The sequence below is a fragment of the Phocoena phocoena genome, chromosome X (genome assembly GCF_963924675.1).
Source record: "Phocoena phocoena chromosome X, mPhoPho1.1, whole genome shotgun sequence".
In the NCBI taxonomy this organism is placed as follows: domain Eukaryota; kingdom Metazoa; phylum Chordata; class Mammalia; order Artiodactyla; family Phocoenidae; genus Phocoena; species Phocoena phocoena.
Window position 1 is genome coordinate 87,369,939 of NC_089240.1, and position 27,710 is coordinate 87,397,648.

General features: G+C 45.4%; 1 protein-coding gene across 1 annotated transcript; it reads right to left on the minus strand.

Annotated features, from left to right (window-relative positions):
- LOC136143111 (glycine receptor subunit alpha-4) lies at positions 1 to 27,098 on the minus strand. Its single transcript, XM_065901400.1, has 9 exons — positions 27,028 to 27,098; positions 25,124 to 25,254; positions 24,771 to 24,838; positions 23,919 to 24,142; positions 23,709 to 23,791; positions 21,848 to 21,988; positions 18,747 to 18,961; positions 5,728 to 5,877; positions 1 to 291 (listed from the first exon to the last, which is right to left on the minus strand). Exons 1-9 carry the CDS (start codon positions 27,096 to 27,098, stop codon positions 1 to 3), a joined length of 1,374 nt encoding a protein of 457 aa, XP_065757472.1.
- Between the last annotated feature and the right edge of the window lie 612 nt (positions 27,099 to 27,710).

A 27,710-nucleotide genomic window follows, 5' to 3' on the forward strand; every position in this document is an offset into this window, starting at 1 on the left:
TCACAGTGCCTGGTGGATATCTTCTGACCGTAGCACTTTATAGACAACCCAGTAGAAGATGTTGAAGATTAGGAAAGTGAAAGGGAAGACAGCCCGGGAGATGGTGTCAATCCTCTTGGCCTGGTCCACGTAGAGTTTCTGCATGTTTTCTCCTTCCCTTAGAAGAGGCGCTGGAGGTTGGGGGCTATAAATGACAGAACCTTCCATTGGACCTCCATCCCTTGCCTGCAGGCAGTGGCCCAGGCCATAGCCACGGAAATAAAGGCGACTTTCTCGGGTGATATCTTCCTCCTGGAATTACATGGAAGAAAAGGCAGAATTTGGGGTCACAGTTCTAAGGCAGAGGAATAGAGACCAGGCCACACAAATATCTCAGGTGGTGCTATGCAGACAGGGTGGCTGGGTACACAGGCCCACTGCCTGTTTTTTTATGACCACAAAACTACTCATGAGATAGATGTATTTTAAGCAGCTATATGTGGTATGGATGGTATATGTTATGATTCCATTTGCAGATAAGCCCCGAGCGGCCTTTTTAAAATGCATAACATCATTTAGAGCCATCTAAAACTCAGTGAAGTGCCACCTCACCGCAAGAGGGACATCTCAATGTCAAGTTATCTCTGACTGGTAATAAATAGAATAAACAGAACAATGAAACCTTTAGAAAGCACAGCTGAGATATTTAGACTTGGGAACTTGACTTTAATGACTTCCAAAAGCTGCAAAATTAATTCTGCTTGTACATAGTATCTTAACAAAAATGTTTATCTCGACTTAAAGCTGAAAATTCCAAAAGCTTCAAATAACCTAGTGGGCTATCTGAATTATCGTAAAGGTGATCATGCTCTTGCAGATACGTGTGCTTCTAGGGTAACATTTATTACCCAATACACATTCCATTCATGTACAATATATGCATTCTGATGAACACATTAACACTGAAGAGGTAAATTTTTATATAAGCATTAAGCAATGTAGCAGACTACACAAAGTTTGTCTAATAAATGACAGCTGACAATCTTAAGTAGCTATAACACAGCTGAGAGCCAGAAGGTAAGGCCACAAAGATAGATGGAGATCTAGAGAGAGACGGAGAGGGAGAAGGAGAGGGAAAAGGAGAGAGAGAGAGAGAGAGAGAGAGAGAGAGAGAGTGAGAGAAAGAGAGAGAGAGAGAGAACCAAAGCCCCTGAGTGATTAACAGAGAGAACTTTACTCATATAAGAGCCTTTCAGGGCCCCACTCAGAGCCTATTTACTCTTGGTTTCTGTATAACCCAAACCTGCCCAATTTTGGCTACTTCTAAAGGACATACTGCCATCAGAAGTAGTGGTTCACAGCCTGGAAATTAGACAGACGACAGGTAAGTATATACCAAAACCTAGAAATACTTCATTCAAAGATGGTTATAATTTTGTAAAGTATTGATGTTTACAGGAGTAAAAGCTTCAGCTATGTAAGAAATAACCTGAAGTGAAATGCCCCCTTGTGGGATGGCGCCAACTCTCTTCTCAGTTTGTCCAGGGCTGAGGGCTTCCTGAGACTAGGGCTTTCAGTACTAAAACAGAATAAGGCACATGTATGTTGAATGGATGTGACAGATATACATAAAATGTAGATAAAAGTAGATTTTACACATGCTATGCAGTTAGAAGGACATCATAGGATGTTTATAATGAGATCTCTGTAGCTATAGTAACCCACTGAAAAGTGGTTTAATCGATGAGATGTTGGTGTGGTGGGCCCCAGTGAGCCTTGATTATGACAGCACTAGAAGGCCTAGCCTGTCACTGGGCATCAGAGGCAGACAAGCTTAGGTCAGAGATTTATCAACAGATCCCACCTCTTTCTCTGCTTCCTGTGGGCTCATGGTACAGACGTGGGAAAGGGCATCGGTCTTGCTCACTGCTGTGTCCCCAGTGCCTAGCACAGAGCTGGCATCCAATAGGCACCCAGTAGACATTAGTTGAATGAATGAATGGACTGATGAACCACATGCCTCAGAGTGAAGGACAGGGAACGGCTTTGTTCTCATGAAGCCAGCCTCCTCTCAGGATCTCAGACTGAAGAGTCTACTCAGAAGAGAATCTTAGCTACAGAGTACTTGGCAGGAAAAGCAATTACTCCTTGCCCCAACACTGCACAAGGGCGTGATGCCCTTCGGCCTTTAGAAAGAGTGGCACCTTTGGCATAGAGAAGGGTCTCTCTAAGTTTGCCCACCAGGGAGCCTTGCTATTCAATCCTCGATTTTTCCAGTCTTTGTGAAGAGAGTTGTACACGTGTAGGCCAGAGGCAATTCACTCCTGTGGTGGTGCTTTGACCCTGAGTTGTTGTGGTGAGGCAGCCTCAGTTCTCTCCTGAAAGTTCTTTACATAACCTGTCACCACAGGCCTTGGCTCACCTCATCTGTATTCTGTAATTCATTTTCACACTGTTTCTACCAGAGAGGTTGTGCTGGACCCATTTTATAGATGAAGAACTAGAGGCAAACAAAATATCTCCCACATAAGTGAACAATGAGGGGGTAAATAAAATGATTTTTCCTTTTGCTTTCCAGTTCAGAGTCCCTCAGACTCCCTGTTCCCTGCTGCTCATCCTGATCCTCTCAGCTCTCCAGCCAGAGGATACAAGCATGGAATATATTTGTTTGCAAAAATCTCTGAAAGAGAGAGTTGAATCCAACTACTCTTTCTGTTTCTATAGATCTAATTATTTCCCCTTTTCTCCAATCACAGTAAATCTAAAGGGAATTATTGGGAAATATTCCAAGGCTGGAAAAAGCTATTTCACACAGGAGAGAAAATATGGCCAATAGAATGTCACCCTTGGCTCTTTTTAATTTTAACATGTTGCACCACTTGTAGTTGGGGGAGCAAACATGAGTGGCCTAAAATTCAAGGGTGGGGATCCTGGATTTGGGTATTACCTATTTAGGACAAATTCTGAGGGGGGTGCGTGTGCGCGTGTGTGTGTTTGTGTGTGTGAGGGACAGTGGAGACTTAAACTCCACTTTGTGGCTTCCATGGCTGTTGAAATAGAACATTTCTGTGGCAGATATCTATAGGGGAGGAGGGCTGGGGAGCTAGAGAGGAAAGATATTCCAAAACCAAGCTGGGGCGGGAATGCGCGGTGTGGAGATGGGAAGGGGGGATAGATATTGAGTGATATATATTGAAGTGAGAGAGGAAATTGGAGAATGGGGGAGGGTCTTGGGGGATGGAAAGAGGCAAGCAGGGTTCTGGGATCAAGCGCCTGAGAGGATTTGGCAATATTTTGAAATTTCTTCCATTTCTCAAGTCATTCTATTGATAATGGTAAGGCTTTTTCTCTTTCCATCTTGAAAGAGAGCCCTTGCCAATCAGCCTGCAAAGGTTGGTGGAGTAGATTCTGTGGCTGCTGTGTCCAGAACCTGGTGCCAGGGCCTGTTGAGATTATAAAAAAGGAGAGACAGACTCTTCCCTGTGGGGTTTCTAGACTAGCTGGGAAGACAAAGTGGAAATGTCTGGGGGAAAAAATTGAGCTATTGGATTGCCCAAAAACCCGAATGAACTTTTTGGCCAAGCCAATATTTTTAGACCGTGACATGGAAGGAGATCACCGTGCTGTGGAGATGGGTGGTTGAGGAGAGATTTGAGAAGAACAGAATGAACTCTGGAGCTGGGTGAACAGCTGGCTGGCTTCTAGAATACTCCTAACTTGTTCTTGACTAAGGGATCCCTGAAAATCATATGGATTCTCTCTCTCCCTTAAGAGGGCTCCTCTCAAGACTAAAAGCTGCTGCTCTAGCTGGAACAGCAGGGCCCAGAGAGAGGTTCTAGAAATGGATTAACCCTGCATCAACTTTTTCAACCTGCTCAGTGACCTCTAGGATTCTGCTACATTTCTTCTGGGATGGCAGTGGCTTTAGGAAACTCAAAAAGGGACAGGACTAATGGCACAGGTTTTGGTTTTCAGGTTTTATTTATATTAATCATAAGCCCAGTCCACTTTGAGGCAGGATCCAGGTGCCTAAGCAGGGCCCAGGCTGATGTTATAACTTTGCAAATATTGAGCACGGGTTATGACAGACTTCATTATGAAATCAGGATCACCCTATACATGACCAGGAGGGGATAGGCTGTAGGCAGTTGGAGGTTGGAGAGGTGCAGGGAAGGGGGCGGGACTAGTGTCAACCTGGAGTAGCTCTACAGTAACTGCAGCAGTCTTCTGTTGCCGGGACACCCACACAGGCAATCTAGCTGGCAAAAGGACTCTGGAACTGGTTGGCAGCCTGCTCTTCTTTCCCAAGGTAGGCATTGAGAAGGCATCAAGATAAAAACCCCTATAAAGATAAGATTTTGGTACCTGCGGGCAGGCTTGACACAGCTAAAAAGGAGGTGGGGACAGTTAGCTTAGAAAAGGGTGCATCTACTTTTCTTGCCCTTCTGCCAAGTCCATATATTTTTTTCTAAGTCTCAGAATTGGATACGAAGGCTTTTAGGTCTCTTGAAGAATCGGTCCTACTCAAGGAGATGTAGTTATGGATCAATCCACTAGAGGGCGGGCTTCCCAGGACACAACTCAAGGACTGAAGCCAGGCAAGAATTGATAAATTCTGACAAACCACTAGATGAGGCAGGAGCCCTGCCCTCAGCAGAAAGGGACCTTAGCAAGGAACATGAAATCCCGGAGGATAATTTTAGTGCAGACATATGGTAAGGGTACTCCAGGAGCAGCTGAAGTGGGAGGTGGGATGTTAAGAAGAGAGAAGAACCTTAGTGCTAGAGTGGCCCCGACAGGCTAGAGCCAGTGGGCTTAGATAGAACATTGTTTCCTCTCCCCCAAGAGGTCATATGTGCCTGCCGCTTGGCTTTGGAGCCTCCAGATAAGGCAGAAAACAAGGAGTCAGAGCTCAAGACAGGCCAGAGCTCTGTGTGTCTGATGATTAAGTGACCAGTATGTAGCTCAGCAAAGGCTTTTAGCTTTGCTCATAATTGGGCACTGGCTTCTGTGAGAGTGGCCCTGGCACCTCTGTTGTCATGGCAACATACCTAGCACCTATGGTCTGGGTAATGGTGGGGAGGAAGAACTGCCTCTGTTGTCATGATGACAAAATCCCTACTCTATTTCCCCAGGTGATCACTCTACTGTAGAAGAAATGGGGTTAACAAACAAGAGCGAGGGAGAACAACAGCTCATGCCCAACAACTCTGATGTGCCCAATGAAGATCAAGGTGAAGAAATCCAACAGCCAGAAGAGGCAAGTGGTGGTTTTTCAATTCCAGTTTAGTTATGGGGACCCTTTTATAATGCTCCCCTAGAAAGTCAACAATGCCTGATCTGAATTCTTAACCACCAAACAGTATATGACAACTTGGGGTACCTTCCTCCTGGGTGGGAGGAGAGTCAGGAGCAACCACTAATTATTCTCAAAGCAATCTCATGTTAACTAACTTGACAAGGTTCTAATATTGGCTAACATTTTTTCAGTGCTTACTATGCCCATGCTCTTAATCAGTCTGCTAGACTGCCCTACAGGAATTAAGGTCCCATTGGACAGAAAAAGAAATAGAGTCAAAGAGGTTAAAGTACTTAGCTTATTTGTGACCAGCTTAGGACTAGAATCCAGGGTCCTGATTGCCTGTCTAGTCCTTGCAGCCTAGGTCAAGTCTTGGTTTGTGGGAGGAGTAGTAGGGAGGAAGGAGTCCAAAGGAGAAAGGAAGTGGGCCCCTCCCTAGTTATACTCACCATGCGTTGGCGCCTCTGCCTTCTTCGAAGTCGCATGAATTCCTTATGCTGACGGGAGACAAAATTGACAGCAGCGTACTCCAGCAGGGCAGCGAACACGAAGAGGAGGCACACAGCCATCCAGATATCGATTGCCTTCACGTAGGACACCTGCAACATCCGCCAATGGAGCAGTCAACTTTCCAAGAGTCCTTCCATGGCCTGTCCAGTGAGTTGCCAACCCATATCAACTGCCTGCTGTTCTTCAGTTTTATCCTGAATTTCTTCTGGTTTTTAAAGAAGCTTCCCATGATATATCCCATTGTCTGAAGGCCCATGTCAAAGAGATCGGGCTACCCATCATCCTTCACCTCTCTGCCCTCTCCACCCTCCCCTTCCATCTGCCTTTCCTCCCTACACTTCTTTTCCTTTCTTTCTTTCCTCTTTCCTTACTTCTGCTTCTGCTTCTTATTATTCTTTTCATTCTTGCCTTCTGATTCTTTTCCTTCAATAAAAAGCAATGAACATGAATGCTGTATTTGTTTGCCTTCTGTTCTCTCCTAGGGTCATCACAGCTGTGGTGGTAATTGGGTGGGGTGCGTTATTCCCATGTGAGACACATGAGGACATTGGAGGCCTTGAGGGGAAAAATCTTAGCCAAGATTACCCAGTGAGAAGATAGCAGTAGGGCTTGGGGATCCTGGGCTTTCAATTCAGTGGTGCTGCCCTTTACCTAGGCTGTAGTATCAATATCAGACTAGGAGGTCCTTCCTTTCCTTCCTCCAACCCTATTCTTCCTTGACCTTGTGATTTTTTTCCTGCTGTTCTTTGTGAGAGACCCTGGTGGGGGTTTGAACTGAGTGGTGAGTGAGTGCCTCATGTCTTACAATGAAGAGCAGAAAAGGGCAGGGATCCCAATGGAGTGTACAAATCACCCCCGGCTATGGATGCTTCTCTCATTTCAAGGCACTGCTGGCTTCTGCCTATCCATTCCTTAGTGCTCTCTTCTACTACCTGCCTTGGTAGCCTTTAAGTACCGTCAGCCCTCTGTATTCATGGGTTCTGCGTTTGAGGATACGAAGGGCCAAATGTAAGGGACTTGAGCATCTGCTGATTTTGGTATCTGCAGGGGGTCCTGGAAGAAATCCCCCACTGGTACTGAGGGATGACTGTACTTTTCTCTCCCGTTTCCCTTGTGAAGAGTGAATGCTCACTTCTCCTGAAACAGGGTTGTGGCTGGGTGAGACCAGAAGGGAGGCCAGAGCTCAGGTTTATGAAGTCCTTTCACTTCCTCAATCAGATCACCTCCGTACATTGTTTTGAGCAGCTGAGCTCACCTTATGGGGCTCCCCAGCAGGAGTAGGACTAATGACAGGCAACTTTTTTCATCAGCCTCTGCTATGTTGGACAGTGAGGTTGCTGCAGACTCCAGGTAAGGAGCAGGTCTCACTAGAGAAATCTTCCACCTCAGTGGTTCTTAACCAGGGCTGACTCCCCCCAACCCCACCCCACCAGGGGCCTTTCAAAATGTTTGGAGACATTTTTGGTTGCACAATTTTGGGGTGGTGCTGGCAACTGGCATCTAGTGGGTAGAGGCCAGGGAAGCTGCTAAATATCCTACAGTGCACAGGACAGCCCCTCCCAACCCACACATTAAAGAAAAATTATCTCACCCAAAATGATGATAGTGCTAAGATTGAGAAACCCTAGGAAGACACTGGAACTCACCAAAAAAGATACCCCACATCCAAAGACAAAGGAGAAGCCATAATGAGACGGTAGGAGGGGCGCAATCACAGTAAAATCAAATCCCATAACTGGTGGGTGGGTGACTCACAGACTGGAGACCACTTATACCATAGAAGGCCACCCACTGGAGTGAAGGTTCTGAGCCCCATGTCCAGCTTCCCAACCTGAGGGTCCGGCAACGGGAGGAGGAAATCCTAGAGAATCAGACTTTGAAGCCTAGTGGGAGTTGATTGCAGGACTTTGACAGGACTGGGGGAAACAGAGACTCCACTCTTGGAGGGCACACACAAAGTAGTGTGTGTATTGGGACCCAGGGGAAGGAGCAGTGACCCCAGAGGAGACTGAACCAAACATACCTGCTAGTGTTGGAGGGTCTCCTGCAGAGGCGGGGGGTGGCCGTGGCTCACCGTGGGGATAGGACACTGGCAGCAGAGGTTCTGGGAAGTACTGCTTGGCGTGAGCCCTCCCAGAGTCTGTCATTAGCCCCACCAAAGAGCCCAGGTAGGCTCCAGTGTTGGGTTGCCTCAGGTAAAACAACCAACAGGGAGGGAACCCAGCTCCACGCATCAACAGTCAAGCGTCAAGTTTTGTTTTATTTTTTTTGCGGTACGCGGGCCTCTTATGGCCTCTCCCGTTGCAGAGCACAGGCTCCAGACGCACAGGCTCAGCAGCCGTGGCTCACGGGCCTAGCCGCTCTGCAGCATGTGGGATCTTCCCAGACCAGGGCATGAACCCATGTCCCCTGCAATGGCAGGTGGACTCTCAACCACTGCACCACCAGGGAAGCCCCGAGAATTAGTTTTATTGAGCTCTGCCCACCAGAGCAACAGTCAGCTCTACCCACCACCCGTCCCTCCCATCAGGAAACTTACACAAGCCTCTTAGGTAGCCTCATCCACCAGAGGGCAGACAGCAGAAGCAAGAACTACAGTCCTGCAGCCTGTGGAATAAAAACCACATTCACAGAAAGATAGACAAGATGAAAAGGCAAAGGGCTATGTACCAGATGAAGGAACAAGATAAAACCCCAGAAAAACAACTAAATGAAGTGGAGACAGGCAACCTTCCAGAAAAAGAATTCAGAATAATGATAGTGAAGATGATCTAGGACCTCGGAAAAAGAATTGAGGCAAAGGGGCTTTCCTGGTGGCACAGTGGTTGAGAGTCCGCCTGCCGATGCAGGGGACATGGGTTTGTGCCCCGGTCCGGGAAGATCCCACATGTTGCGGAGCAGCTAGGTCCGTGAGCCATGGCCGCTGAGCCTGCACGTCCAGAGCCTGTGCTCCGCAACAGGAGAGGCCACAACAGTGAGAGGCCTGCGTAATGCAAAAAAAAAAAAAAGAATGGAGGCAAAGATCGAGAAGATGCAAGAAATGTTTAACAAAGACTTAGAAGAATTAAAGAACAAACAAACAGAGATGAACAGTACAATAAGTGAAATGAAAACTACACTGGAAGGAATCAATAGCAGAATAACTGAGGCAAAAGAACGGATAAGTGACCTGGAAGACAGAATGGTGGAGCTCACTCCTGCATAACAGAATAAAGAAAAAAGAATGAAAAGAAATGAAAGCAGCATAAAAGACTTCTGGGACAACATTAAACACAACAACATTCGCATTATAGGGGTCCCAGAAGGAGAAGAGAGAGAGAAAGGGCCAGAGAAAATATTTGAAGAGATTGTAGTTGAAAACTTCCCTAACATGGGAAAGGAAAGAGCCAGGAAGTGCAGCGAGTCCCATACATGATAAACCCAAGGAAAAACATGCCGAGACACATAGTAATCAAACTGGCAAAAATTAAAGACAAAGAAAAATTATTGAAAGCAGCAAGGGAAAAATAACATACAAGGGAACTCCCATAAAGTTAACAGCTGATTTCTCAGCAGAAACTCTACAAGCCAGAAAGGAGTGGCATGATATACTTAAAGTGATGAAAGGGAAGAACTTACAACCAAGATTATTCTACCCAGCAAGGATCTCATTCAGATTTGATGGAGAAATCAAAAGCTTTACAGACAAGCAAAAGCTAAGAGAATTCAGCACCACCAAACCAGCTCTACAACAAATACTAAAGGAATTTCTCTAAGTGGGAAACACAAGAGAAGAAAAGGATCTACAAAAACAAACCCAAAACAATTAAGAAAATGGTCATAGGAAAATACATATCGATAATTACCTTAAAAATGAGTGGATTAAATGCTCCAACCAAAAGACACAGTTTTGCTGAATGGATACAAAAACAAGATCCATATATATGCTGTCTACAAGAGACCCACTTCAGACCTAGGGACACATACAGACTGAAAGTGAGGGGATGGAAAAAGATATTCCATGCAAATGGAAATCAAAAGAAAGCTGGAGTAGCTATACTCAGATAAAATAGACTTTAAAATAAAGAATGTTACAACAGACAAGGACACTACATAATGATCAAGGAATCAATCCAAGAAGATACAACAATTATAAATATATATGCACACAACATAGGAGCACCTCAATACATAAGGCAACTGCTAACAGCTATAAAAGAGGAAATCGACAGTAACACAATAATAGTTGGGGACTTTAACACCTCACTTACACCAATGGACAGATCATCCAAAATGAAAATAAATAAGGAAACAGAAGCTTTAAGTGACACAATAGACCAGATAGATTTACTTGATATTTATAGGACATTCCATCCAAAAACAGCAGATTACACTTTCTTCTCAAGTGCACATGGAACATTCTCCAGGATAAATCACATCTTGGGTCACAAATCAAGCCTCAGTAAATTTAAGAAAATTGAAATCATATCAAGCATCTTTTCTGACCACAACGCTATGAGATTAGAAATGAATTACAGGGAAAAAAACGTAAAAAACACAAACACATGGAGGCTAAACAATACGTTACTAAACAACCAAGAGATCACTGAAGAAATCAAAGAGGAAATCAGAAAATACCTAGAGACAAATGACAATGAAAACACAACAATCCAAAACCTATGGGGATGCAGCAAAAGCAGTTCTAAGAGGGAAGTTTATAGCTATACAAGCCTACTTCAAGAAACAAGAAAAATCTCAAGTAAACAATCTAACCTTATACCTAAAGTAACTAGAGAAAGAAGAACAAACAAAACCCAAACTTAGCAGAAGGAAAGAAATCATAAAGATCAGAGCAGAAATAAATGAAATAGAAACAAAGAAAACAATAGCAAAGGTCAATAAAACTAAAAGCTGGTTCTTTGAGAAGATAAACAAAATTGATAAACCATTAGCCAGACTAATCCAGAAAAAGAGGGAGAGGACTCAAATAAATAAAATTAGAAATGAAAAAGGAGAAGTTACAACAGACACCGCAGAAATACAAAGCATCCTAAGAGACTACTACAAGCAACTCTATGCCAATAAAATGGACAACCTGGAAGAAATGGACAAATTCTTAGAAAGGTATAACCTTCCAAGACTGAACCAGGAAGAAACAGAAAATATGAACAGACCAATCACAAGTAACGAAATTGAAACTGTGATTAAAAATCTTCCAACAAACAAAAGTCCAGGACCAGATGGCTTCTCACAGGTGAATTCTATCAAACATTTAGAGAAGAGCTAACACCCATCCTTCTCAAACTCTTCCAAAAAATTGCAGAGGAAGGAACACTCCCAAACTCATTCTATGAGGCCACCATCACCCTGATAACAAAACCGCACAAAGATACTACAAAAAAAGAAAATTACTGACCAATATCACTGATGAATATAGATGCAAAAATCCTCAACAAAATACTAGCAAACAGAATCCAACAACACATTAAAAGGATCATACACCATGATCAAGTGGGATTTATCCCAGGGATGCAAGGATTCTTCAATATACACAAATCAATCAATATGATACACCATATTAACAAATGGAAGGAGAAAAACCATATGATCATCTCAATAGATGAAGAAAAAGAGTTGACAAAATTCAACACCTATTTATGATAAAAACTCTCCAGAAAGTGGGCACAGAGGGAACCTACCTCAACATAATAAAGGCCATACACGACAAATCCACAGCAAACATCATTCTCAATGGTGAAAACCTGAAAGCATTTCCTCTAAGATCAGGAATGAGACAAGGATGTCCACTCTCTCCACTATTATTCAACATAGTTTTGGAAGTCCTAGCCACAGCAATCAGAGAAGAAAATGAAATAAAAGGAATACAATTTGGAAAAGAAGAAGTAAAACTGTCACTGTTTGCAGATGACATGATACTATACATAGAGAATCCTAAAAATGCCACCAGAAAACTACTAGGGCTAATCAATGAATTTGGTAAAGTTGCAGGATACAAAATTAATGCCCAGAAATCTTGCATTCCTATACACTAATGATGAAAAATCTGAAAGAGAAATTATGGAAACACTCCCATTTACCATTGCAACAAAAAGAACAAAATACCTAGGAATAAACGTACCTAGGGAGACAAAAGACCTGTATGCAGAAAACTATAAGACACTGATGAAAGAAGTTAAAAATGATACCAACAGATGGAGAGATATACCATGTTCTTGGATTGGAAGAATCAATATTGTGAAAATGATTATACTATCCAACGCAATCTACAGATTCAATGCAATCCTTTTCAAATTACCAATGAGATTTTTTACAGAACTAGAACAAATCATCTTAAAATTTGTATGGAGACACAAAAGACCCTGAATAGCCAAAGCAGTCTTGAGGGAAAAAAACGGAGCTGGAGGAATCAGACTCCCTGACTTCAGGCTATACTACAAAGCTACAGTAATCAAGAAAATATGGTACTGGCACAAAAACAGAGATCAATGGAACAAGATAGAAAGCCCAGAGATAAACCCATGGACCTATGGTCAACTAATCTATGACAAAGGAGGGAAAGATATACAATGGAGAAAAGACAGTCTCTTCAATAAGTGGTGCTGGGAAAATTGGACAGCTACATGTAAAAGAATGAAATTAGAACACTCCCTAACACCATACACAAAAATAAGCTCAAAATGGATTCGAGACCTAAATGTAAGACCAGACACTATAAAACTCTTAGAGGAAAACATAGGAAGAACACTCTTTGACATAAATCACTGCAAGATCATTTTTGATCCACCTCCTAGAGTAATGGAATAAAAACAAAAATAAACAAATGGGACATAATGAAACTTAAAAGCTTTTGCACAGCAAAGGAAACCATAAACAAGACGAAAAGACAACCCTCAGAATGGGAGAAAATATTTGCAAAGGAATCAACGGACAAAGAATTAATCTCCAAAATATATAAACAGCTCATGCAGCTCAATATTAAGAAAACAAACAACCCAATCCAAAAATGGGCAGAAGACCTAAAAAGACATTTCTCCAAAGAAGACATACAGATGGCCAAGAAGCACATGAAAAGATGTTCAACATCACTAATTATTAGAGAAATGCAAATCAAAACTACAGTGAGGTATCACCTCACACCAGTTAGAATGGGCATCATCAGAAAATCTACAAACAACAAATGCTGCGAAGGTGTGGAGAAAAGGGAACCCTCTTGCCCTGTTTGTGGGAAGGTAAATTGATACAGCCACTATGGAGAACAGTATGGAGGTTCCTTAAAAAACTAAAAATAGAATTTCCATATGATCCAGCAATCCCACTATTGGGCATATACTCAGAGAGCACCATAATTCAAAAAGACACATGCACCCCAATGTTCATTGCAGCACTATTTACAATAGCCAGGTCATGGAAGCAACCTATATGCCCATCAACAGATGAATGGATAAAGAAGTTGGGGTACATATATACAATGGAATATTACTCAGCCATAAAAAGGAATGAAATTGAGTCATTTGTTGAGACTTGGATGGACCTAGAGACTGTCATACAGAGTGAAGTAAGTCAGAAAGAGAAAAACAAATATCGTATATTAATGCATGTATGTGGAACCTAGAAAAATGGTACAGATGAACTGGTTTGCAGGGCAGAAGTTGAGACACAGATGTAGGGAACAAACGTATGGACACCAAGGGGGGAAAACTGTGGTGGGGTGGGGATGGTGGTGTGCTGAATCGGGCGATTGGATTGACATGTATACACTGATGTGTATAAAATTGATGACTAATAAGAACCTGCTGTATAAACAAACAAACAAACAAAAAACAACTAATACTAAACTTTCTTTGGGTTATTTGTATGGAAATATATTAATATAAATGTTTCAGACATTATATGAAATTTCTAAAAATTTTATATGTTCTGGTATAATGTTATAAGTCATAATTCTAGTTATTACTTTAAAATGTATATCTCAGAAATAACTAAATTTCCTTGTCAATTTCCTTATTATGAACTTTCATCAAATCTCTAAGCGTGGTCATTTTTAAGTCTTTCTTTTGTCATTTACAGACAGTTCTGGGTGTACTCTGATGCTTTTGCAAAAATGTTCCTATAAAAGTGTTTCATCTTCAAGGAATTCATGGAAAAGACTCTGACAAGTACAGGTTTCTGGTAACTGACTATACTGCCGAACTGAATGAATAAGCATTTTCAGAACTCTAATGGAAAACTGATGGATTCATAAAAGTGCTAACAAAATATGAAGATGAAAAAAAAATTAATTGCATGGGACTGAGTGAACTGATGAGGACGATTATAATTTTTGTGACTTTCTTTTTGAATAAAAAAAAATCCCACAAGGACTCAAAGGCAAAAATATACAAATCAAGTTTCACTGCAAAGTAAAGGAGCTGTTAACAGTGGAGGATTACTGGACTGAATGTCAATATTATGACCTAGTATGAGTGTGTTTCGTGTTTGGTAATTGCAATCATTGTTGCTTTTGTTGTGGTCATCCATTTACAATGCTTGGTGTCAGTTTATTTATCTCTTGTAAAAATAAAGTACAGTGAGTGTGTGTAAAAAAAAAAAAAATTGAGAAACCCTGCTCTTTTTCTTTTAAGGCAGTTCCACTGAGATGGTAGTGGTGGGTTGCTAGGCAACCCTGATTAAGCATCCCTTGGTGTTTCCACTTTGCCACCTACTAAGAGGTCATCCTATTTCATTCACCATCTCCCAGTCCCACTGTGCCCCCAGGAATGTTAAGTGCTACAAAAATCCTTAATGAGGTAATGACAAGGGAGGTCCACTAAGGACTTTGGACCATCAAAAGAAAAGGACACCTCAAGCAGCAGGAAGAAAGTCTTGTTAACAATACATGTGTCAACAATACACCTTAAATATCTGTGGAATCCATCCACTTGCTACCCTGGCTCATCTGAAGGAGTGCAACAGTTTCCTAAATGGTCTCCCTGCATCTACGCTTGCCACCTGCAATCTGTTCTCCAAACAGCAGCCAGAATTTTGTTTTGAAAATGTAAGTCTGATCATATCACTCCTCTGCTTACAACCCTTCAGTCGTTCTCCATTATCCTTCTGATACAGTCAATGCTCCCCTTAGCATGACATCTAGCCCCTGCCTACTACTTCAGCCTTGTCTCGCCCCTTGCAATCTATGACCCTGCCATGATGATCAATTTCAGTTGTCTCCCAAGGAGATAATCTCTCTCTGTATCTCTCCTTTACCTCGATAACTTTTACTTAAACGTTCACTTCAGATACCGTATCCTCTGAGAAGTCTTCCCTAATCATCCTAGTTTGGGTTGGTTGCCCCTACTGTACGTGCTCAGGTTACCTACACCTTCTTAGCCTCCATCAAATATATCTGGCTATTTCCTTCACTAGACTGTGAGCTCTTCAGTGGCAGGGACTGTTTCCATCGTGTTCACTGTGCCTAGCTGAGTGCCTGGCACATAGTAAGTATCTTTTGAATTAATGAATGGATGGATAGTTCGTTTTTGTCTCTGCTGGCTTCTGTTTGCTCTCTTGGCCCTCCTTGTTACTACTTGCCCCAAGCGCTGTGAGCCATTTAGATTACAAGATTTTGAAAGAATTGGGTCCCTCCTGCCCACTGAAACTTTAGGTCTAATCTGTCAGTGTCTGGTAGAAACTTCCATTTAACCCTTCCATTATGCACTGAGCCACCTGCAGTCGTGTAGATCAAGAACCTGGCAAAGAGACAGCCATGGGTGCCTTTGAGAGCCCTAGCCCTCATAAAGGCAAAGAAGGAGTGGCTTCCGGGAGCATGGGGAATGGCCATCCCAGCTGAGTTCCCTTACAAAGCGAGCCTCTGCTGCTCTCATCCTGGACACTAGAGTTGTACTGGGGGTGGAATTGCTGTGGCTTTCAGAAGCCCCTGACCTGGCACTACCTTTTTTCTTGGGGTTCCCATAAAATCTAATGTTGCAGAAACTCAAGAGTGAGCGGAAGTTCCCTGACTTAGTCCCTTGCTCTGTGGGGCTGGCCAATGAAACTATTTATGCCTACATATTTTGCTTCTTGGCCAATGAGGCCAAGAAATTGTCCCCAACATAGAGAACAGACTTGTGGTTACCAAAGGGGAGGTGGGGTGGGGAAGGGAAGGACTGGGAGTTTGGGATTAGCAGATGTAAACTGGTATATATAGAATGGATTAAAAACAAGGTCGTACTGTATAGCACAGGGAACTACATTCAATATCCTGTGATAAACCATAATGGAAAAGAATATGAAAAAAGAATTTCTCTATGTGTATAACTGAGTCACTTTGCTGTACAGCAGAGATTGACACAACATTGTAAATCAACTATACTTCAATAAAAATATATATACATAAAAAGAAAAGGTCATCAAAATCTGATAAGGCATCAAATACGGCAACCCGCACCCCAAGTCAAACCAAATCAAATAATCCTCCAACAAAGTCCATTTTTTCCATAAGAGAAAACGAAGTGATTCCTGGGAGCAGAGGGATTGCGCTTGCTTACAGGAGGGGACTGGAGGAAGAAGTTCTCTCAGCAATAATAAGGCATAAATTGCAGCATTTCCCTGAGTTAGAGGAGAATCTCCTTCCTATGTGGCAGTGGCAATAAACAAGGGCAGGTTCTTAGGTCTGAACTACTTTTCTGCCTCTGGCCTTCATACAAGGCCACTACTGCAGCTCCACCTGGCCCTGTAGCCCTCGCCTAATCCCAGTATGCCTCTCAGAGCCGCTTCAATATCCTTGTCCATTTAGGAAATACATTTACAGGCCTACCTCAGAGATATTGTGGGTTCAGTTCCAGATCACTGCAATAAAGCAGATATTGCAATAAAGCGAATCACACAAATCTTTTGGTTTCCCAGTGCATATAAAAGTTATGTTTACACTACACTGTAGTCTCTAGTACGTGTGTAATAGCGTTATGTCTAAAAACACAATGTGTATACCTTAATTAAAAAATACTTTTTGCTAAAAAAATGCTAAGCATCATCTGACAATGCAGGGTTGCCACAAACCTTCAAGTCGTTAAAAAACGCAGTATCTGCTATGTGCAATAAAGCGAAGTGCAATAAAAAGAAGTATGCTTGGACTTCCCTGGTGGCGCAGCGGTTGAGAGTCCGCCTGCCGATGCAGGGGACGCGGGTTCGTGCCCCGGTCCGGGAAGATCCCACATACCGCGGAGCGGCTGGGCCCGTGAGCCATGGCCGCTGAGCCTGCGCGTCCGGAGCCTGTGCTCCGCAACGGGAGAGGCCACAGCAGTGAGAGGCCCGCGTACCGCAAAAAAAAAAAAAAAAAACAACAACAAAAAAAGAAGTATGCTTGTATAGGAAGTGATCTCTGACAACTTCCCCTAGAACATTAGATCTTTTTTTTTTTTTTTTTTTGCGGTACGTGGGCCTCTCTCTGCTGCGGCCTCTCCTGCCGCGGAGCACAGGCTCCGGACGCGCAGGCCCAGCGGCCATGGCCCACGGGTCCAGCCGCTCCACGGCATGCGGGATCCTCCCGGACCGGGGCACGAACCCGCACCCCCCGCACCGGCAGGCGGACCCCCAACCACTGCCCCACCAGGGAAGCCCAGGACATTAGATCTTAATCTGAGTTTTGTCACTATTTATCACCAGAGGGCTTAGGACCACCTCAAAGGTTTCCTGGTGACTCAAAAATGATTGGAAACACCACCAGCTGCTTTAGGCCTAGGTCTACCACCCAGTTCTTTCCACCTAGACTCCTAATAATTATAACAATAGTTAACATTTATTGAGTGGTTATTATGTGGCAAACACTGTTCTCTGTGTTCATACATTATCTTATTTATTACTTGCAATAACCCTATGGAAGAGGTAATATTTCCATGTTACAGGTGAGGAGACTGAGACATTAAGGTCTTTACCTAAGATCACCATTAGTAAATGACAAGGCAGGGACTTAAATCAAAATCTACCTGACTCTATTCTGTTACTCTTAACCACTATTACCCCCACCCCCACCTCCCCACTATATAGCAAATTTGTAAATTAACTCTGGGTGTCTGGATTACCCCCTGTTTAAGTCCCCAGTAAAAATCTTCTTAAAAATAAACACTGGGAGATGGGCCATCACAGCGCCTGGTTTCCATCAATACAGAGCAAGAGGGAATATATTCACTGGAAGATCTGCAAAAGCTGTGTTGTTTTGGTTTCCCATTATTTCTCCATGGCCTAGTACAGTGCCTGGTACATAGTACATGCTCAGTAAATATTTATTGAATGAATGAATGAGTTTGCTCCCTGATTTTCTCAGAGCCTTGCTGACTGTAAGGACATTGAGGTGACGACCTCTAAATTCCGCACATGAAGACATGAGGCAGGGAGAACCTAGGCCCAGTTCCATCAGCACAAATCTCTCTGCATAATCAAAATATCGCCAGGCCCTAGGTGATCAGAGTCTACTGACTTTCATTGCTATTTGCTACCTCAAAGTTTTCTCACCCCAAAAGAAGGGACATTGTCTCTAGAGTTTTTTGTAATAGTATCCGATTTCCGACATAGCAAGAAACAGATGTCGGATTGTTTGATTGTTTCTTGTGAAGCATGACCTTGAGAAAGTCATTCTATCTCTCTGGGCTGCAATGCCCTCATCTGTACCATGAGGGAGTGGGACTTTCTACTTGCTAAGGGTCTTTTAATCTTGGACATGCTAGTATTTCCTGATGAAAGTCAAAGTAAGTCAGCACTGTCTCTACTCGTTCCCCAGCCAGACAGCATCTGCAACCCCAGCCTCCACACTGTTGGCAATGTTATTAGCGGTATGTTCTGGGGGAAGAGAATGCAGGCCACCTGCTCTTGCTCGATGGCTCTTCTCTACCTTAAATCCAAGGAAAATAGTCAGCAGGAGGGAACAGGGGATGAATGGGAAATGGGGAGCTCTATGGCAAGCAAGTTCCCTTGCATGTCTCTTCACCTTAGGCAAAGAGGTCCGGGAGCCAGAGCTCTGAGTTGTCATTGTGAGCACAGTGGTGATGCCTAGGCCCACCCGGGCAGGGGCAGCATCCATGTTGATCCAGAAGGAGACCCAGGACAGGATGACGATGAGTAGGCTGGGGATATACATCTGAATCAGATAGTAGCCCATCTGTCGTTCCAGGTGAAACTTTACCTCGATGCAGGTGAATTTCCCTGCAAGGAAAGAGGTGAGGTATCAGGCCCCAGGTCGCCAGCCTGCAGCTGAGCCTGAGAGGCAGGACAAGGGCAGCTCTATTTCTGTGGGTCAGCCTCTGGGCACCTAACCTGCGCCAATAAATGAGCCTTTCGAAATGGCCCCAGGGAGCACCAGATGCGTGTTTTGAGGCAACTCTCAGAGAAGCCACTGGGGACTTGACCTCTTGCTCCCAGCACTTTAGTTGCCAGCAGAAGGCCTTCCCTGTGACAGCACTGCAAGAGGATTAAGGGTGGGAGGGCTCCAGAGCCAGACTGTATGGGTTTGAATCCAGAACCTTCCACTCACTAGCTGTGTGACCTCAGGCAAAACACCTAAGCTTTTAAAGCTTCAGCTTCCTTGCCTGTAAAATAGAGTAACAACAATATCAACTCCATCATTGGGCAGTTGTAGGAATTAAATGAGATAATGTATTTGAGGTGTTGAGCACAGTAGGTAGCTGGTACTATTATCATGATTAACAAAATGAGCTTATACTCCACTCAAATCTCAGCAGCCTAGCTTGTGCGTGCTGGGACCCTTGAAGCTCTCTGGCAATGATTCACTGAGATAGACACTGCCTGTGTCTTAAGCAAGTAAGAGCAGGATAGCAAACATCTGGAAACAATGTCTAACAGAGACCAGCTCTGAACAGCAGGCAGCGGGTTCCCAGAAAGCATCTGGCAGCAGCATTCTATTCCATCCACAAAAAGTGCATTGGCCCCAGGCACATGTGCCAATGCTCGCCTCCTCTGCCAGCCACCTTCATTTTACCCTGCTTTCCATCCCCAAGGCTAAGAAAACACTAGCTCAGAGCTTCTGGCAGCAGACGCTTAGGCTAACCAAAGCAAAAAACAGAGGATGTGTATATTATTATTTTATTCTGGCCTAGGCTTACTCTTAACAGGACTGTCTGATCCCTCAAGGTTAGTGCTTTCATCAGTGACTGATTATGGCTTTGACATGCTGTGTGATGCTGTGATCTCTTACTCTTTCCTGAGTCCACCCACCGTGGGCTTCTTGCCATGACATGTTTTGGCTAGGTATCCATATTTTCTTTCCTTTCTTTCCTTCCTTCCTTCCTTTTTTTTTTTTTGGTGATAGCAGTTTTGTTTTCAATGACAAAATTAACACTTGTTTAGCACAGAATGAAAATGAGAAGTAGAGAAAGAATAATAATATTCATAAGCTTACGTTTGTCAAGCCCCTACTAAGTGCCCTGACTTTATATAGTTTATCTCATTTGAATCCCATAGCAACTCTTTGGGGCAGGTCAAATTATTATTTCCCATTTTATAGACAGGGATACCGAGGCTCAAAGAGATTAAGTTATGTTGCTCAAGGGCACCCAACTAGTAAATGGTGCAGCCAGAATTCAAACTCAGCTCTATCTGACTCCAGGGTTCTTGCTCTTACCTGTTGTATCATACCGCTTTAGAAACGCTTAGTGCTATTTCCTTCCAGGGTTTTTAAACACATGCTTTTGGTTTGTTTCTTTCATCACAGTAGAATCATTCTGTGTATACAACTTTGAATCTTACCCTTTTCCACTTGAAGTTTCCCATGTTGATATAAGCACCTTGCAAGCATTCTTTTTAAACGTCTGGATAATATCCCACCAAGCAGATGGGCTATGTAATTTACTTAACTTCCACCCTATTGGTGGATATTTAGAGCAGTTCCAAGTTTTTGCTAGTATAAACAGTGACCCAGGAACCCTCTTGGGGTCTAAAGTCAATATGATATTTCAGAATATTTCCTCATAATAAATTCCAGGCAGTGGAATTCCTGGATCAACAGGTAGGGAAACAAATTTAGCTTCCAGACTAAAGTTTCTTAGCGTGCCCCCTGGACCATCTGCATCAGAATCCTCAGGATGCTTGTTCAAACACAGATTTCTGGGCATCACTCCAAGCACATGTAATCAGAATCTCTGAGAGGCAGAACCCAGGAATCAATATTTTAACAGGCTCCCCAGGGAAATATAATGCATACCAAAATTTAAAACCCACCAGTCTATATACAAAATGCCAGTTTTTCCCCCTAAAAAAGGTTATACCAATTTCCACTCACACCTGCATTTTCTAAATTCAGTGGCTCATTCGTCTCCCCAGCTACCTGCACCTCCACATTCACACACAAATTCATAGGGCTGCACCCAAAGCACATCAGCACACCATTGGAGTGTGATCTCCCCTCTTCAGCTTGTGGCCTCTATCTCAGGGTCATAGCTCTTCACAGCCAAATTGCCAGGGGAAATGAGGAGCTAGCAGCGATTAGGGAAGCTGCAGGGGACAGACGTTCAGGCTGGAAAACCAGCTCCTCTCCATTTCCTGGCATGCTTTTCACACCTGGGAAACCAAGCCAATTCATGAGAGTTGAGCAGTGGGGACAGTGGTAGGAGGTATGGATGGTAAGCCAGCTGGTGACCTGAATTCTCTTCTCTCCTGGTTCAGTGAACTCATTGACTACTCCCAGATGTAGATTCCCCACTTTCCACGTGAAGTTGGCCCCAGGACAGGTGGAACACTCCTGCCACTCACTGGCACAGGACCATTTGTTCTGCAGCGTGTGATAGGGACAAGAACAAGGGCTTTGGCATTAGACAGATCTGGATTTGAATTCTAAATCAACCATTTACTAGCTGTGTGACTTGGCCAACTGATTCAACTTCTTAGAACCTCAGTTTTCTCTTTCTGAGAAATGGGGCTGATCACCCCTACCATAATGAGATAAGTCATATGAAGCACTTAGCGCCACATCTGGTACAGATTGGACCTTCAGTAGAGGCTAGCTGCCTTGCCCCTTTCCCTCCCATCTGGAGGCCCTCTTGTGGCCCACAGCCAGTAAAGATCTTGGATTTTTACCTGTGTTGTAGCGCTTGGTACAATAGCCTAGATCCTTCTCATCCCGCAAGGTAAACTGGGGCAGAGTCAACCCCTCAGCCACTTGGACAGCAGGAGAATCTTCCAGCCACTCAAACACGAGGTCATTCATGGTGTAGCCAACTGAAAGTGATAGAGATGGCAGAGGACTGCAGAGTGTGGTGGTTGGACGGGGGCAGGGAGAGGGTTAGAACTGGCAGGAAAGAACAAATGAGGAATAAGGCCTGGGTTTTAGGAGTTTCATGCTCATCTTGGAAAGGAAAACCATTCGGAAGAGGGTCAATTGCCTCATGGGCCCAGCCTAAGTGGGTAAATCAGAAAGATTCCTCTCCTACCTAGTTCTCAAGCTTTAGAAAGGCCCAAAGAGAAATTATTCTGGCAGACCTAGAAAGCACATCAAAAGGCTTGGAAAGATGTCAAGGAAACCAGCTGGGAACCTCCTGCCCCATCTCAAACCCAGGGGAGTAAGCATGTGTACCGACCACGTCTTGAGCTGAGCCAGCCTCAGAGCTGGGGCTTCTGCCACCTCACTCCAGGGAGGAAAGAGCTATTTATATCTTGCCAGTCATGCATGGGACAATGTGCATACCACAGACTCTCAGCCAGAGTCCTGACCTGGGGCAAATTGGGAGCTAACATTGAAAATGCCAAGTTGCTCACAGATAGCTAGTAGTATGTGAAGGCTCTTGTCACGTAGGTGACTATACTCACACGTCGGGTAGAAATGGGAACAGAAACACCAAGGCTCACGGATGTCCAGTGTAGGGCCTTGGCCCAGAGTAGCTTTGTGACTTTGGGCAAGTCACTTCCCCTTCTGTAAAATGCTCCACCTACTTTTCAGAGGGGGTAATGAGGACCTGGATATGAAGGTGGTTTGTGAACTCTAAAAAGCTGACCACATAGGACATATTCTATCCATTACTATTATTATATGTTGGAAACAGCCTGACAAGACTTCTTTGAGGATCAAATGGATATCTCCTGATCTCACAGTCTCACTTGTCCAGGAGATGGCAAAGGAATGGACATGGGCGATGGTCCAGCCTTGCTATCCTTTAGCTTCTCTGCACTTAGGGCAGCCTCTGCAGGTTGGCACCCCCTGCCCTTGGTAGCCCTTGGCTGACCTTGCTATCCTGGGCACTGTCCTATGCCTAGAACTGTCCTCTCCCACCTCTCTACAAAAGCTATCTGTACATACTACTATATGTAAAATAGATAAACAACAAGGACCTACTGTGTAGCACAGGGAACTATATTCAATATCTTGTAATAACCTATAATGGAAAAGAATCCGAAAAAGAATGTATATATATATATATATATATCCGAATTATTTTACTGTACACCTGAAATTAACACAACATTGTAACTATACTTCAGTTAAAAAAATTATGTGTTCACAAGGAATCAGGGTTCAAAGACTCCCGCCTTCCCTGCCAACTCTGGATTTTTATAGGCATCTTGAATGTCTTAACTCAGGGGAAGTAAAGGTAGAATTACTTCAGGCACTGTGAGACGGAAATTATATCTGGACAGAGGAGGTACCCTTCAAATGACCCTCCATATCCAGCATAAGCACATTTGTATGTAAGGCTGGAGCCTTCCCATTCCCCAGCCCTGTGGGGCAGCCAGACCTGCCAATAGCGAAGGGATGGAAAAGCACACTGGGCTGAGTGTTAGCAAGCCCTGGCTTCTAGTCTCACCTGTGCCAAGAGCTCACTGTGTGTGCTTGGGGAAGTTCATCCCCACTCTGGGCTGCCCTTATCCTGTCTGGAATATCATGGCATGGGGTTAACTAGCTGGTATCTCAGGCCTCACTCTATGACTTTCTAGGGATACTTACAGCTTTCCAGCTGCATCGTGCAGGTCTGGATATCCATGGGGAAGTTCTTCAGGTCCATTGGGCAGGATAAAATGAGAGTCAGCCTGGCAGGGTCAGTAAGAAAGAAGTTAGGCTGGCTTACTGGGCCTCAGCACAGCACAGGGAACCCTCCACCCACCCCTCAGCCTCTACCCCTTGCCCCGAGCTCGCCTGGCTGTATGCCAGCTGCACCTGATGCTGTAGAGCACATTTCCATTCTTGAAGATGCGCAGCAATTTGTTGTCTGTGGTCACCTCATGAAAATTGGCCCCTTTCTCATTGGCAAAGAACAGATCTGGCTTCCAAATAGAGTCCAGCATGGAGGGATCGAGGTCCAGCGAGTCATCAGGATATTCTCGGTAGGCCAGGCGTGGGTCGTTCCACTGCTGCCGCAAGAAGACATTCACCCGGTAGTCCTGAACAGAGATGGGCCCATCAGAGGCAGTGCTATTGCAGGGGCCTAGCAAGCCTACCTGGGCAGGAGGGCCATGAGGAGGAAACGCTGGGAGCACATCTCAGGGGCAGTGGGCATTTTCCAATGTGGGAGGAGCCTGCTTTGGGCTGACATGGCAAAGAAGGGAAGGGAAAAGACATTTATTAAACACTGTGTGCCAGGCTCTCTGCTAAGCGCTTTCTTCATATGCATCATCTCATTTAAATCTCATGTCAACCCTGAGATGAGGGTGCTGTTAAGATCCCCATTTTACAGATGAGGAAACTGAGACAAAGAGAGATTTGAGTAACCTGCCTAAGAGATGGTAGAGTCAGGGTTTGAACACAGGTTTATCTGATTTCCCAAGCCTTGAGGTTATGCATCAAGCTACCTGCCAAACTGGACCATCTGCTGCTTAGGCTAGTCTGCCTTTAGCCACTAAAACCCTGGGCTGGGGAAAGATAAACTCCCAGTGACCAACTTTGGACATCCCATGGCTTTAGCCATGACCCTGAAACAGGGAGAGGATGGCAGAGGGAGGAAAGTCTTGCTATCTGCTGGGCTTCACCCATTCACACCAGAGTGGAAGCGGGAGCAGGGCAATGCTTTACCATGGTAGTCTCGGTGATGGAGCTGAAACTGTTGATGAAGATGTTGCAGGTCACGTTCACAGGTGGGCCTAAGAGTAGCAAAGCACAGCCATATTGGCAGGGCATTCCAGGAATCTGGGAGAAATTTCCAAGACTCCCTCCCTGAGCTTGAGGTTAGGGTACTGCTGGGAGAAGGCAGTGCCTGGCACACAGGCCCATGGGTGATGGGGAGGGGACACTCCTTCTGAGCTGTGAGAGCCAGCCCTGTACCTCCAGCCTCCTGGCCCTGAGGTAGGCAATGGAGGCTAGCTCGGCAGTATGTCCCCAAAAGAAGTGGGGAGGGAAGGGTATTTTGTAGGATGAATGATTCTTACCTTTAAAATTGGGCCTAATCCTGGCATCATATCCAGATGTTCGCCCCATAAGCTTGTCCAGGAAATCAGAGGGGGACATGGGCTGGGACACCTTGGTCCCAGATTTGACTTCTTCTTTTGCCAAGGCCACCCTGGACAGGAGAGATAAAGAATTAATAACTGAGATCTGTTGTATTCTGCCTTTATCACAGACCCTCTCCTTCCTCGTTCCCTCCCCACTTTGGCTGATCTCTCCATCAGGCAGGAGGATTAGGAGATGGGTTTCTAGGTGCCCACTTGCAAAATGAGAAGTACAGAAACCCAGAGGCCACCTTGGCCCTGAGTGGGGGCGGCCAGAGCAGGTGGCCTAAGCAGGCTCTGAAAACCCAAGGAGGCGGGTGGTGGTGCTGGTGCAAGCAGAAGTGCGTGGCTTCACCATGGGGTGTCCACACTGGCCAGGTGCTGCTGCTGGCTGCTTGTCACCTGCCTGCCGGGAGGCCACGTGGCCCTGCAGGTGGAGCAGCCAGACCCTTTCCACTGTCCTCAACCTCACTCTCATGTCACCTCTCCCGCTAGCTCCAGCCCCAGGACCCTGGGACTGGCTGTGGGCTCAGCTGTCTTGGGCCCCAACCGCCGTGGCAGCCCCGCTTTTCCAGGGTTACCTTGTCTGCAGACCTGAAAGCAGACTCACCGTGTGCGGCCTCTCCTTGCTCCCTTTCATTCCTGGAAAGTTCCAAACACTGGCAGGACTAGGGAGGTTCCAGAGCTGAAAATCTTTCTCATGGAAGGCCTTGGGATGGGGTAAGGGGAGAACGCTGATTCTGCTGCTGGGTACTTAAGTGACCTTGGCCAGGTCACTTGCCCTCTCTAGGCCTCAGTTTCCATAAATACAATGAAGGATTTGGTCTCAAGATTTCCTAAGGGCCTGCCTTGCTCCAATCACTCAAGTGGGAATGCTACCACCAAAGTTTGGGCCTTGAGGCAACTTCCCCTCCAGCAGGGCCAGCAAGCGTCAGCTGGGTGCCCCCTTCTGCCTGCATCCTCGTATCAACTCCAGCTGAGCTGCCATTGCACTTCGGGCTGCTTTTCACTCTGAAGAAGTTTATCACTGCCCCCCACCCACTGCATCCCTGCCTGATTGCCCCCTAATGTGTCTGCCACCAGTGAGGCAGGAGGCTCCTCAGAGGCAAGCAGATCTTGGCGTGCTCTTTGAACGAAGAGGAGGAGGACGATATTGCGGTGGCACTCACCTGCCTCCACCTTGGGAGGCATTCTTCTGACCAGTTCAGCCTAAGGCACAGCCATCTTTCCTCCTCAGCTCACCCTATCCACCTAGAATGGCTCCTGGTCTAATGAGAAAGTGAGAATGGGTAGAAGGCCATTTACAAGGAGCCCAAAGCATGTCTTGCCCCCAAGCCCAGGAAATGATGGCCACTTAGTGCCCCTCCAGGGACAGCGAGTAGACAGGTTCCCCCCTGGGCAGGGTAAGGTGACTGCAGAGGGCCAAGGTTTGTTCAGCCAACATCACTGTGATGTGTTTTTGGGAAAATCCTTACTCCTTGAAGTCTCTTGGGTGAACAGCTGGCAGATGTTGGTGTCATTTTTAAGGATCTGAGGAACGTGTGGCCAAGCTGGTAGGGAGATAGGGTTGCATGACAGGACAGATGGCTTCTGTTCTGGGGCTCACTCCCTAGCCCCTACCCTGGCCCAGGAAAGTCTCACCCATGCAGAAGCCTTCCCACCTGCTCTGGAGCTTTGACATCCTTTATGAAAGTCTCCTGGGATCTGACTGGGGGAGGGTGTGTCCTCCCCTGGAGCCTTCCAGACTGTGGGCTTTTTGTAAACTTCAAGGAAACTGTGCCAGAGCCCGTGCTACCCCCGGCCAGTATTTGCATGCATCTCCTTCTTACCCCCACTCAGCTCACCTGAGGAGGACCTGCCCTGGCAGGGTCCAGAGGAGAAGGAAGGAGAGGGTTGCTGGAACAAGAGTTGTCATTCTGCGGGGACCCTGGAGTCCTTTCTCAGCCTGGCTGCCAAGGTGAGAGGGAGTATCCAGGCGGGAACGCCGAAAGTACAGAGCCTTCTTCCTACTTGGGCCACTTGCATGGAACCCAAGGAGGGCCGGGCTAGGAGTTGCACGCTCTCTCCTCTTCTCTCTTCTCTGCCCTGTCCTTACCAGTCAGGGGCCAGAACTATTCCCCTGGAAGTGATTCTGACACAGATAACCTGCTCCTGCTCTGGCTCGCCTGGGGCTCCGGAGGGCCTCAGCCTGCCTGCTGGGGTGCTGAAGGAGATTCTTTTTGGGCAGCAGTCACTCTCTAAACCCTGGAGAGTCTTGGAGGGGAGGGAAGAGGGAGACTGTAGGAAGATGTTTCCATCCCTCCCGCCTCCCCCTGAGATGCACCCTCTGAAAGCAGCAATTTAAAGGCACAGTCGCCAGCAGCTGGAGTGGGGTTCCGAGCGAGCCTGTGTGCTGTGTGCTGGGGAGGAGCTTGGGCTGCCGCTGCAGCCTGGAGAGGGCCGGAGGTGTTCTCTCTAGCTTCTAACTGTCCAGCTGGAGGAGTGCATGCAGGCTGCCCTGATTCCCCAACCTCCCCAGCAGTTCCCC